This window comes from Lethenteron reissneri, chromosome 14, assembly GCF_015708825.2.
Source record: "Lethenteron reissneri isolate LAM-NWPU_2019-01 chromosome 14, ASM1570882v1, whole genome shotgun sequence".
Lineage (NCBI taxonomy): Eukaryota > Metazoa > Chordata > Hyperoartia > Petromyzontiformes > Petromyzontidae > Lethenteron > Lethenteron reissneri.
In genome coordinates this window covers 11,549,562-11,563,614 of record NC_083792.1, presented here as the reverse complement: position 1 = coordinate 11,563,614, position 14,053 = coordinate 11,549,562, and the positions used below count along the sequence as shown (strand labels likewise).

General features: G+C 41.9%; 1 protein-coding gene across 1 annotated transcript in view; it reads right to left on the bottom strand.

Annotated features, from left to right (window-relative positions):
* LOC133342393 (neuronal PAS domain-containing protein 3-like) overlaps positions 1 to 14,053 on the bottom strand; it is a 108,953-nt gene that overhangs the window by 33,691 nt on the left and 61,209 nt on the right. Inside the window, exons 3-4 of the mRNA XM_061551539.1 lie at positions 11,645 to 11,889; positions 1,396 to 1,475 (exon numbers count right to left, since the gene is read on the bottom strand). Of these exons, the coding sequence (XP_061407523.1) occupies positions 1,396 to 1,475; positions 11,645 to 11,889 (325 nt within the window). The remainder of the gene's footprint in view (positions 1 to 1,395; positions 1,476 to 11,644; positions 11,890 to 14,053) is intronic.

Below are 14,053 nucleotides of genomic sequence, written 5' to 3'. Positions count from 1 at the left end.
TATATAACACACATATCTGTGTCAAATGAATTGTGTTTATTTATTGACACGTTTAATTGCCCACAGTTAGCAGTGCTCAGCTTATAATTTACAATGTGCTTTGGTATCTTATTGCAAAGGGTGACACTCTCGCTTCTGGAAAAATTATATGAGCACCCTTGCCACCGAAACACTGAATATTTAGAATATTTATTTATTCATACTGGAGGAATCCGATGAGCTATGAAGCGCTTTTTAACAGTTGTCCAATAATACACACAAGATGTGCATTTTCAGTGCGGCACTTCAGCCCATCTTTAGTAATATGCAGGTGTTGGTGGAGCCTGTAAGGATGAAAGCAGCAACTCATTATGTCCGTCTGTATGTAACACGGGGGTCATGCTAATGCTCGCAAAGATGATACTATATAGACATTTTAGTAGAGCGTTGTAATGCTCTTAGGAATTTATCCGATTGAAAATTGAACCAAATTGATTAAAAGGGTTGCCCAAACCTGGTGATTAAAAAAAAAGACCAGAGCTAAATGGATCAGATGTGTTGTGTTTGCTTGGTAGGTCAGTTGGCATCAACCTGGGAGTCAGCCGGCTGCGCGCTCAGCCTGGCGTTCGTGATGGCATGGCATAACCGTCAGTTCTCAGCAGCACGGTCATTATCACTTTGACCTCTGTAGAGTCCACTACACTGCATCCAATTATTTTTTACACTTGTGTAATCGTGTCGTTGTCTTTAAAATAGCATCTGCTACGTTTGTTTAATCTGGATTTATTTTTTGATTAATGTTTCCTCTGTTTACGAGTCCTTAACCAACAGTTGAATCTGTGTGTACTCTTGAACAATTAGTTTGCACGTTTTCAACTCTTGTCTACATATCGTTGGTTTCCGTTGGATATTGGCAACTGGCAACATTAGATTTTAGTTCTGCCTGCACTGGGCTGATGTATTGATTAATTCATCACTCGCGCAGACTCGAGCACAGTCAAATGCAATGGAGACGTAGATGAAAGCATAAATTCCTGATGAGTAAGGCTACGGTTTTGACACGGAGGCCGTGGTAGTCACAGAAATTGTGAATTTGAATAAAGTCCGTGAAAACTTGAAAATTGAAAATGGCTAGAACAATACATTAGATTCCGCACTTCCTTTATTTCTTCCTTTCAAATATGCCAAATGTCAGGGGCAGGGGCAATGCCACACCCCAGTCTGTCACGTTTCCGAATTATTGTTTTCTCACCTCGGCCACGAATGTTATGAAAAATTACCACTCCAAAATCATAGCATTACGATTGAAGTTTGATGCTTTGGTAAAGCCCCCCACCCCCCCCCTCACGGGTTTTTCTCATTCCTACGTGACTTTTTATTCAGTCAGTTTGTGCCAAAAGTAGTTTTGCTTCTCACCTGGAGGATTTGGCTGCCGAGATGATGCTCAAACACTTCCATGGCCAGGGCACTGGAGCTTCTCCTCTTCTGCCCCATCGCTGCACCACACAATGACAAGCGACACACAGCATCAGCAGCAGCCCCCCCCCAGGCCCCCGTCAGCCACATGGCACACGCTGTACATTGATTAGCACTCGACAAGGAGGAAGCACATCTCACCAGCTGTTTGGCGCTGTAAAACAGCACCCTTAGAGCACGAACACAGGTGAGAGAGCGGCACCATGTCAACGCGACTGCGCTGTTGCCACCAGCCGTAATCCTACCCCCTCGGCTTTTATTCACGCAACAAAAAAAAGCAGGGGGAGTACAGCAAAAGCGCTCTCCTCCGGCTCATTATCAAATTGCCTCTGAAAACAAATTTCTTCCAGACATTTTCATCGTGCCGACTTGTGAAAAAGATCCACGGGCCCAGCCGTCATGTGCCGTTCTTTATTTATTTAGTTTTACTTTCTGCGCAAACACTGAAAAAAAATCAATCATAATATCTGGTTCAACTACTCTTGGAGAGATGATGATATAATGAGGATCTCCTGACTGGCAGAAAAGGGGAAAAAATGAGGCAGCAAAGGATGAACTCTATAGAAAAGCATTACACCGCTCATTCCTCTACATTGTAATTCATAAAGGAATTTTACATGCGAAAAATCCTTTATTCAGCTAATCGTACGCTTGACTTTCAGCCGCCCTTGAATGTTACTATAACTACAGGCAGTTACTGAATGATGACCCATTTAAGTACCTTAATGGGTGTCATTTAGCAGCAGTTAAATATAATGACGGGGCATTTAGCATACAAACAATAACACCGTTATATACATAAAGCTTGCATTTTGTGTGGATGACATTTTAAAAGCCAGTGTTACCACGGCTCTGCAGACTGATCTGGACAGGGGCCAAGAGCGGTGCACAGAATAGGGGGGGGGGGGGTTGTTTGGCGGCCTAGGGTTGCGGAAACTCTTTTGTGAAAAGGCACCCAAATCACACGGTAAGGGTCAATGTTGTGTTAGTGCCCAAAACCCACATGCGATATACAAAAAGGGGTGGATTTATGGGATGTGCAGCAGAAGGAGTCATTTCCCTTTTGATTAATTTGCATTTCTGCTATTTATTCTCCCGGAATCAGGTGCGGTGCCATCAATCGCTTCACAAATCGAACTGGGCAAGTCAATAAAAATAATCTTACAACGGAGAGTCACGTGCACAGCTCTTGTTGGCCCACCCCCCTCCACCCACACCCCTCCACCCACCCCCCTCCACCCACACCCCTCCACCCACACCCCTCCACCCACTACCCTTCCACCCACACCCCTCCACCCACACCCTCGCCCACCTTCTACCCCAACCCACTCCCCCGGTCTGTCCTTGGCAGAGTCTGAATCAAATGCTCGCACCGGGCAACAATTCCCAAATACTAACGCGTGACTAATTTGTGTGCAGCCACTGTTTCAAGCTCATTTTCTTTAGACCGAGTATGTTTGCAGGTAGCCAAATACACACAGGGTATCCATTTTTTACAGACTATGGAACCCAGCATTTTCCATAATCACAGTTATTGCATTTTCACTCAACGGAGTGATACACTGCAGCTTTGTTCCATGTGTAATGATAGATTTTTTGTTACACGTATATATGCGAACACTAAAAAAACAAGGATATATGACCCATGAGAGAGAGAAAAAAAAGACACAAAATGCAATGCGTCTCCTGCCAACATTGTATGTACATTATTTGTTAAATATCAAACGAACAAAATATATATTTCATTTGGTCTCTTTTTCAGACTAGATACTGGTGCTGAACCTTGGATCCCATCTTGTTTGATCATGAACACATTTCTTAAATCTTTTCTCCGATCTGAACTGGCCTTGGCCCCAACTTCGCTTGCCAAATCACAACTCACGACTGCACCCTTCTGTACTAAGTGTATCCCACAAGGCTCGTCCAAAGCATATATTGGAGCTCAGATGTACTGCCTTATTCCAAGACGCTGATGGCATAATCTTTACGTCTGGGATCTAAAAGCTCATGAAACCATTTGGGCTGAAGGGACATGCATATAAAGGCAGCACAACTAGTTTTTTTTTGTCATTGCCAGCAGGTCATTATCCCACAAAGAATTTAAAATGAAAGACACACTGACATTTCTTCCCCCCCCCCGAAGACAAAAGTAATATTAGAATGAAAATTTAAAATAGCCCTTTGAGAAATCTACTGCTGGGTGAAGGGCTCACCACAAAGTGGCGGTCATGGAGGTTGTTCAACCGTACTTCACCATACTGGTCAATGTGAGTTGGTAGAAATTGGAGGCCCGCTATCGTTTCAGATATCACTCATCACTAAAGTTGGCCGTGGCTGGGTATTGAACCCACCAGGTTCATAGTGATATGCACTAACCGCAATGTCATCAATTCGCCAAACAAACCATTATCATGCTTTAAAAAAACATAAATCATTTTTTTTTGCTGATGGAAATTACAGAAGTCTAGCATTTCCCACGCCCTATTTGCATTTGTTTTAATGCATTTTTAAAATGGAATTCCCAAGCGAGTTATGCTGTGCTATGAGTGAATTGAAGTGCAGTTCTCTATTTGCTGCAGACTTCACAGAAGGCGGCGTACTTTGGTATTGGTTAAAAGGAAGGCCGCCCACACGTGGGAATAGCTGCAAATGTGGCACTCTGCTGACACAGATGTGATGAGCACTTGCTGAAAATCAGCAGGTCATCAGACAAGCATGGAGATGGCAATTGCATGCAGGGAGTCACTTCTGTTTGGACAACACGAGGCTGCTGCTCGTGGACAACACATCATTACGCACGGGTGCAAACACAACCATTTTGGCAATGCGCACAAAATATTTTTTTACAGACTTTTTAGCGGTTTAATGATGCAATAAACACTGGTGCTCTCAGCGAGAGCCCAAATAAAGATACCCTTAATGCATTCAAGGCCACAAAATTATCTACAGCCTGGGAGAATGAATAATAATTTCCATCAGTAATAAAGGCTTTTAGGGTGGTGAAGTGAAAAAAAGTCATTCATGTCCACTGCATTCAAAAACCAGAGCAAGGAAAACAAGCTAATGGCAGTAAATAAAGCATGGTCTTCGAATGGAGGGCTCAGCCGTACAAGTGCCAGGCTTGACATCTGCTTCCACGCGGCACTCAGCGCTTTAATAGAGATGTAACAATCCATGAGGATGAACTCTTCACTGCCGCAAATGGAAAACTAATTGCCAAATGATTTAAAGACAAAGAAAAAAATATAAACGCAATGCAATGCGAGCTCATAATACAGGAACTCCCAAATAAAAATACAGCTGCATTTCGAACAAAGAGTTCGAACGCCGATTTTATTTGTAGGCATTACAGCCAACAACACTTAATGTTGAGTTATGTTATTGTTTTAAGTAGCTCAACTGATTAATTGTAATCATTAAGGCATCAAAATAAAGGTTTAGTGATGCACAAAATTGACCTTCACATCGGGATGCCTAACATTTTTTCTAAACTGTATGTTCAGGCCACAGTGAGCTAGATGATTATGGATCCCTTGCTGCATGATTTTGTTGGAAAAAAAATAAAATTAACGTGTAAAATTCTAAAGGAGAGCCGTTGACATTGCCAGGAATAGAACATTACCTCTCCAAAGCATTCTGCTTCAGATATATGTAGTTACTTAAAGTTCTCAATTATGTTACTTTGTTCGGGGGGGGGGGGGAATCTAATTATATTGGCTATTGACTAAAATATATGAAGACAGCTAAGAAGTTCAAGGAGGACAAGTAGCAGTTTTAAAACTCCTGCAGCTGATAACGGTCGTGATGAAGTAAATGGTAAAAATTCTGAGCACGCTCATCAATGTTGCATGCAACCTGTGTGTCCCCGGCCTGCTGGTGATAATGGTTTGACCATTATAGTTGTTAAAGCAAACAACTGATGGTTACATCTGGGCGGAGATGGGGTGGAGGGGAGGATTAGGAGGAGGGGTAGGGGGGGAGGTGTGTTCGGAAGGGGGGGGGGGGTGAGAAGAATGTAATTTCAATGATCTGACTGTGATGTTTAGTGCTTGAAATCATTATGTGCCATTAAGAAATGGAGTGAGTATTGTGTGATACACTGTGTCTTCAATTGGGTGTCTGTTCTGCGTGTGTACGCTTGGCATTTTAAATCAGATTGGCAACAAAGCTGGTACACAAAAGGTATCGGGCACTTTTTTTTTCAAGCAATTGACCCACTGTAAAATTGAAGGTCACATTTCTCATGATAACAAACTGGGCCAAGGCTTCATATGGCGAGGTTCTTTGTGTGTATCACAACACTCCTCGAGTTAAAATCACATTGCATTATTTTTGCCGAATTTTTTTCCCCCCAATTGAATTTTCATAAGTGACCCATTTTCTTTGACATTCAATATACATTACTGTTTAAGCTGACACGTTGAAGGATTTTGACTTGTTTTGTACCGCCGGCTACAATAAATCACGCAACTTCTGAAAAGTGCAAACAAAATGAATGCGAGTTGCGAAACACAGCGGTGTGCTTTTTCCGAATAATACTTGCATGGGAATGTTCGGTGATAGGTATTTGTTTATCAGTCAGATAATATTATAAGCCCTTCATTGTGTTTGAAAATCACAAATAAATGAAGTTTGCATGGGGAGGCCGCCACACCCATGACTTGGCAATACATTAATGCTGGGATGGTGCTAATACATAACAACCCCGTAATCATCCATCCTCATTACATAAATTAATATTTGAAACGGTGAGGAATATTTCCTATTTTTACGTGGGATTCCCCCCCCCCCCCCGCACTCTCTCACGTTTTTCCCAACGACAAATGGTGCCTCCTCGTATGATAAATCAGCTTAATCTTCACATTTTTATTCCACTTTTTTTATGCGTGCATGCTTAACGGCACATGTGCCGCACAATTCACACATGCAAAGCGAGACTTTCCTGGGGATATTAAGTATAAAAAACTCCATTAATATTACCATCACTGGAGCACTGTTTAGCGCTGTGCGGTGGCATACAGGGGCACACCCTTCCAATGTTAAGTCCCATTTTATTCAGGGAATATTTCCACCTGAACAGGTGGCAAAGTCACCACAATTATACATTTTTTATTTTTATTTATAAAAATCTACACTTCCTCTCCCATCAAATTGAAGGAGATTTGATATCCAATTAGAATGGATGCTGACTTGGTAAAGCAGTAGACATGACTTCGTGAACCCAGTTTGGATATCCTAACCAAAACAGCAGTCTCAGCTGAAATTCGGTCATTATTGCCTCATTATGCCGATCGTTAATTGTGCAATTCCTTTACATGAAATCGTTGAGTTTTGCGGTCATTTATACAATACTGGTGCATCTACATTTTCAATCCTTCATGTCATGTTTTGGGGATATTCAATTATCTTGAAAATAACTTTAAAAATAAAAGTGTTTTTCTGCCCATCATCAATCCACTGTTGGATGAAGACCTCCTCACACAGTGTTGGTCATGACCATACTTCACCACACTGATTAGGGGAAGGGAGGCCTAGAAAAAGTGCAGGTATCACTGGCCACTGAAGTTATGCATGGCCAGGAATCAAACCCAGTTCACAGAGTCCATGGCACAGCGTGAGAACCGCTGTGCCATTGCTCCCCACCGAAAGCCATTTATTAGATTGTCTTTCAGTTCCTTTTGTGCTCCGATCCACGTTTTCCTCTGCCCCTCAATTTTATTCCCAGCATGCATTACTCCACACTTCTTTGTGCACCTTTCAGTCATTGTTACAATTTCTTTGTCAGTGTCCAACTTTCTAATCCACGTGTCATAGCATGCAATATGCAATGATTTAAACGTTCCTTTTTGCGCACGGGTATCGTGTTTTTAATTTAAAATTAGTGTTATCGCCTAATGTTCTCAGATTTTTTTTCCTCAGGTATTCCAGTTTCCTTCCACATGCCAAATACTCATGAATGAAAATTGCCAATAATCCCGTTGCAGAACCGTCACAAAAAATTATCTAGAAAAATTGGCATTATCATTCCAATGACAGTTCACATATCTATTTATGGAAATAGGCGTAAGAAATTCAAGCAAAAGTTAAAGGCCCCTAGCAGCTCAGGGGTCCCAGATTCACCAAAAATAATGGTTCATAAAATATCAGCTAATATTCTAATCCTAATAAGTATTACAAGATCACTAGTATACATAATACAATCAATCTATGTCGTCTGCAATTCCTTTTTTCTCATCTTACTACGTACATTATTTAACACGTAGTTTTCGCAATCTAACCCAAAAAAACTTGTATTATGGATACGTACATTCTTGTCTACATTTCTCTAATCTCACTACATATCTCTCTCGTCTAAATCTCGTCTGTCACATTACCAGTAGTATTGCAGTGAATGTATGAATGGAGGAGAGGAAAAAATAATGTCTGCTTAGGCCCCCGCCCCCCCATGGGCTAGCAACACCACAGCACATACCCAGTGGCTTTTGAGTCCTGTAGCTACAATTAACATATCAGCTCGATAGCAACGTGGCCCCATATTAAGAGTCTCGGCTAAACTCGCGTGTGGGCTCAACTCATTAGCAGAGGCGAGAAGGAGTGGACAGTGGCTCCAGGAGAAGGAGGCGAATGGGAGAGGGCCTCTTTCCAAGATACGTCACTCCCAATTTATCGAGCTGTCAGCCAGACAGGCCATGCCTACAAGCACCCATTCCCAGGAATTAGCTTTGGCTTCATTGTCCTCAGTGTTAACAAGCAATATACAGGTGCTCTTATATATAAAATTGGCTCAAGTGGAGGCTGCTGTCGATATGCAAGCCTCCTTAACTTTGTGTTTATTAATTTATTTCCCTGGCAGAGGACATACAAATCCATTGTACGTGTAATAGAGCAGTCAGATGTGATATTTGTCAACTAATAAGCAGCGTAAACTAAATCATGTTCGACATACCGGCTTGCCTGTGTTATTTACCATTAACGTTGTTCACAGTTATTGTCACACTTCTTCTTTCTGAGAGAGGCAAGCAAGTTGAACAATAATACATACTGTATTCTGTCGGTGTGTACGCAGAATTAAGCTTTCACACGTAGGCTTTTGGGATCAACATTATGATTCAAAATCGATGTATTTTGGGGTCAAATCGCGTAAATAAAATTGGCACGCTGGTTTATCACGTGACACATTTATTAATTTGTTGTGTCTGGTGGAGGAGGGTTTACGACACATATTTTATTTACTCAATCTGGCCAAAAAAAAAATCATCAATCAGAATGAGCCTTATTGTAGAACCCCCCCCCCCCACACCAATGTTGCATACACAGCAGATAAATGATCCGATTTTAAATTAATACCCTTCCAGAATAAAAAAAAACAAATATATTTTGTTCGCACCATCCAGTTTGGCTTTATGGATTAATGATAGTATTATAAAATATTCCCCCCCCCCCACCTCTCCGCTTATACGGTATATATCACCAGAAAAAAAGGGCATAAACAGCCAGAGGCCTTTTAACTCAATTCACCCCCACGCCAGCCAGCCACCACAACCCCCACCAGCCCCCTTCCTCGGCCCCCCCACAGCCCCCACCGCTATCACGCCCTGGGCTCTCAGCTCTCGGCAAAGGCTTCGTCGTTGGCTTAGGCCTCGCTTTGTGTGATGTCTCTCTGTATCCTCCGGCGTGACACTCCAAAGCAAGTTCAAAGTCAAAAGGGCAAAACATTGGGGTTTGGAAAGAACTGCGGTAATATTCCAAACAGTGGGAAGCACTCTTTGAACTCGGCGTATTATTTATTTTGGACAGTTTATTGTTGGTTTTGTTTTCCTTTGCGAATGTATGTCATCTGATCGTGTTTATTGCTGCAATTAGCTAAAATGCCAGTGCAGAAAGATAATGTAGATGTAAAATAGTGCAAATGATACAACAACTGCAGCTAAATGTATATATTTACAGTAAACATGTATTAATTTTACCAAAGCTTTCACATACATCTCTTATCAGCGTTGTATAAAAAAATAACTCATCATATATATGTATACACGTAATCAGCGATACATATACAGAGACAAATCATCCTGCAGAGTAATACGAACTGTTCTGGCAAGTGCTGTTTGTGAGCCACTTTCGAGGCTTGCATATTGTCCAAGGGGATGGTGTGGCTAACACCATGCCCAGATATATGCATTTGCCTCCCCAATGCTGATGTTATCATACCACACCTAGTACTCATTTGATCAGAATTTTTACTTAAACTGGAGGAATCCGAGGAGCTATGAAGCTCTTTCTCGCAGATGTCCATAAAGAGCGGGTCAGAAAGTCAAAATAATATAAACACCGATAGCAGTGCAAAGTGTAGGAAAGGTAAGGAAGTCACTAAAATAAATAAATCATAAAGTATATACTAATAATATGGGTTTTCCCCTTTTTTCTGGCAATTAAACTGAAACCTTTTTACAAGGATTCATGTCTGCATTAACCACAATACTTGCAGTCAAAATGCAAACAAAAACACTATGATAATATATGCATTGTCCTTGAAGTATATACTGTAAAGACAAATTGCAAAACTATTTAAATTCCTGCCGATGTTAAAAGAATAAATGCAAGCTTAGGCAAGGCAGCACAATAACAACATTGTGGGGTGCTATTGGCATGAAGGACACGATTTCAAACACAAGTAGAATTATCAAGTCCCAGACCGCAGCAAGACAACGCAGAGTCCCTCAATAAAATTGCACATTAACGATCAGTTTACCTATGAGCTGCAATATATTTAGGAGCTAAAAGCCAATGTCAAGATCCGCTAGGAGAGCATTTGCGTAGTTTTTCTATTCCACTGAAGCAGCACAGACTACAGTGTTTTATCTCATGGTTTGGTTTGCAAGGCCACGATCGCACTGTGACTTGCCTTTAATTTTTCATTCATAAAGGCGATGTGTATATCAGCCTGCTGATCTGATGCATTTTGTGACACAGCAGTGTCTTCGAGGATTGTCAAAATCACCGAGGACGGGAATTTAACTTAGGCTGCCTGATTCATAGCAGTGCATTCACCAATAAATATTCCAAAAACGTGCAATCAGACAAGTGCAAACATACCAATTTAGTTTTCCAGTGACACTCAAGGATCCAAAAATGTAAGTAAAATTCAAAATCAAATCGTCTATTGTCCAAAATTCATACAACTTCTCCATTGTATAATATATGGGGTGTTTCAAAAAATGGACCCAATTTCAAAGATATAGCGATTTCAAATCGAGTCCATTTTTTTGAAACACCCTGTATAATAATCGTAATAATGAAGATCTATGACACCTTGTGTTGCTTGTAGCTTGGTGTTTTGGGCCTCTGGGCTTGTTTGCAGCAACTTTGTATGAAAACTAAAACACTAGGAATGAATGCACACTTAGAGGGTTGCTACCTATCCAGTTTGACCTGGATTATTCCAGGAATTGGCATCTGTGTTCAGGTGGCATGAATTGAGATCTAGAAATGGAATCTGGCACTGACATAACTTTGAAAGTTATCACAGTAGACTGCACAGTTTAGACAGACCGAGGCTGCCCGAGAAATAGGTTAGGGTTTTGGTTTCAGCGGTGACAGCGGTGATAGCAATCGCTGGCGGTGGTAAAGCATCACCTTTGACCAGTGGCGGCTCCTGCAAAATCTCTCAGGGGGGGCAAATGTCTGGATGATTGATAAGGATAAGGTCCACCCATGCAAAGGATAAATTAACAGCTTAAGCATGTAAAGGCAACTTCACTTCTTTAATATTAATGAAAAAAGTGACTCTTACAATACATCTTGTTTGTTTCTATACTCACTATTAATACAATCCACTCATGTTTCTTTTATTAAAGATTCCACTAGGTGGCGACAAATAATTTTGTTGGATGAAACGTCCTTACGTATGATGACGTAAGCACGTTAGTGCGAGCCCTCCCGGAAGCCATAGAGAATGCATTGCAGCGCCCCCCGTTCGAAAAAAAAACATCTTTGAATGTAAGTCTATGGGACCACTCGGGGTGATTCTCAGCCGGAGGGAAATCGCCCAAAAAGAGGCGGTACTCCACAGAACGTAGCATGACGCTGATTGGACTATATCCAGAGGCACAGTGATGGCTAGCGTGACTCTGTGGTTGAATGACATTGGTGGTGCGTCGCCCAATCGCCCTAATGAAGAAACCGCCCCTGCCTTTGACGGAGGTGTTGGGCGGAGGGCCGTCCATGTGCAGGTGCCAGGGTGGGTCTCCGTGCGCAGCAAAGTCTCGCATCTTCAGGTAGCTGATGGTGAGTCGGATGATTGAGGCCTTGTCCAGCTGGCTCGTGATGGCCCCGGGAAGAGGCAGCATCTTGGCGAGCTCGTAGAACTCGAAGTTCTCCTTCCCGCGCCGCGACCGAGCCGCATCCCGTGACTTCTCCTTGCGCAGCGCCTGAAGCCTGGGAACCCCACACACGGTAGCGGGGACACGCATGCACACCCATGGGGTTGAGTACAAGGCACCCTGTGGGCAATTTTTCTACCTGTCGGACAATTAATGCAAATATTGAAAAGCGTCAAGGGCGGATAAACTCATTGATGTTGTACAGTCTGATGCTCCCAAGTCTGACTTCACCCGCCCGCACTGAGTAGTGTGGTAAAGTATGGTCAAATAACCCCCAGGACCTTTAAGGCGTGAGGAAGCCCTCATCTTGGGGTACATTGTACACGTTGAAAATCACATGCACCAACAGCTAAGAAACACTGCTCAAACTCGTGGAGCTGTGGGTAAGGTTTTTGCGTCGAGCGCCAATGTTAAAAAAAATTGCTTTGTCGCAATAGTTATTTAATTTGTTCTATGTGTGCTGAGTATGTTTATATGCTTAACCTGTGCAACATGAAATTCAATCAATTTTTTTCTCATATCTGCCTTTAACGATATATGTGTGTACATCATCCACGACTGGATGAAGGTGCCCCCCCAGTGCCATCACCATCCCTCATGATCCTGCATTGTCACAATCCATCTTACTCCTCCACACGAGATGATAGGGGCTAATGGGTCCGTAATTCCTGGAATCAGTTTTGTCTCCACTTTGTGAATAGAAGATCAAAAATTAGAGGCCCTATTGCCAAAACGTTTACGCAGAAATGTAATTCCCCAATCGTTGAGCGTCGCCTCAATCATTCTTTAGTTCAAAAAGGGAGGCACAACTTGATGAGAATAACTACGGGCTCATTAGCCTCTTCGCATCACGAAAGCAGGTGTAACCTATTCACAAAATTTATGTGTACACATAATGGGATTTTTTGGGTTTATTTAAAGCTATCTTGCATATCCATACATTTCACGTACTTAACCATTCTTCTCGTCTGTTGAATATGGAACCAGCATCCACAAAGATAATTTGCAATACAGTGGTTACTATGTATGCATTGTAGTATACAAATTAACATTGTTATTATTAATAAGTATGTACTGATTCGTCCACCTCTCACAATCCCAAAAATTGTCATGAGTTGTAATTTTGATATTTCTCAAGAATCAAGTATCTATTTAGTGTTACATTGTGGCGCTCTGCAGAACCTGTTGTGTTTACAGAGAAATAAATACAACAGAAGGAATGCAAAGAATCGATCCGAGCACGCACAATTCAACGCAGAACAAACCCGTGGAACACATAATGACTCAATGTCCGATTCACAAATACGAAGGAGGCATCATCAACACTGACACACTCCGCTGCTCCTGACGCAATTATATGGCTCAGCCACTTCAATGTAAAACTTAGAGTTGTTGCTTTTAAATCAACGTCGCCATGCAAAGACGAAGCAGCGTTAGAATCGACTAATTGATGCATCATTAACACCGATAATCATTATATATTTGTTCTATGTTCACTGTGTATATGTTACAGCTGAACTGTGTAGGCATTCATCTCAGAGCAAGCTAGCTTATTGTCCGTGCGCATGGGAATGCATTATACATACGTCTATAAAAGGTGTGCACGCAAGTATATATGTGTGTGTCTGTGCACGCGCATCGCACACTCCGTGCAAACACAAACAACACACACAGCGAGCACAAAACTGACATTAGCTGCGAGTCAAGTGCTTTAAAGTTTGATGTTGCATATTCAAAATGCGCTGCATGTGCAACAAATCCAGGACTCATTAAGTATAGATGCTTTGCAGGGTTTTTGGATCTATATTGTCATGCAAAAATGGCACAATTACAATATGTTGGAATATATTTAACACAAATGTATTTTGATGTTCACAATACTTTTGACGAAACTTTTTGTAATGTTCCGTGTAGATAAAACATTTTTTAGATACTACGATGGCATCAATGGCCAGTGATATTTGAACTTTGTCCTAAGTGTCGGTGACATCACCACAGCACTTGTGCCAGGCTAGGTGCATACTGCATCCACCTCAAGTGTCACTCGCTGGCAGGAGGTCACTGGACAGACCCAGGTGTTATACGTTAACTGACTGAGATTACTGACAGATGCCCCACCTCCCACTGTGCCAACTGGTGAAGTATGGATCAACAATCCCCCATGACTGAAATCGTGAAAAGGCCTTCCTCCAGCAGTGCATTGACAACAAGCTGTAAAT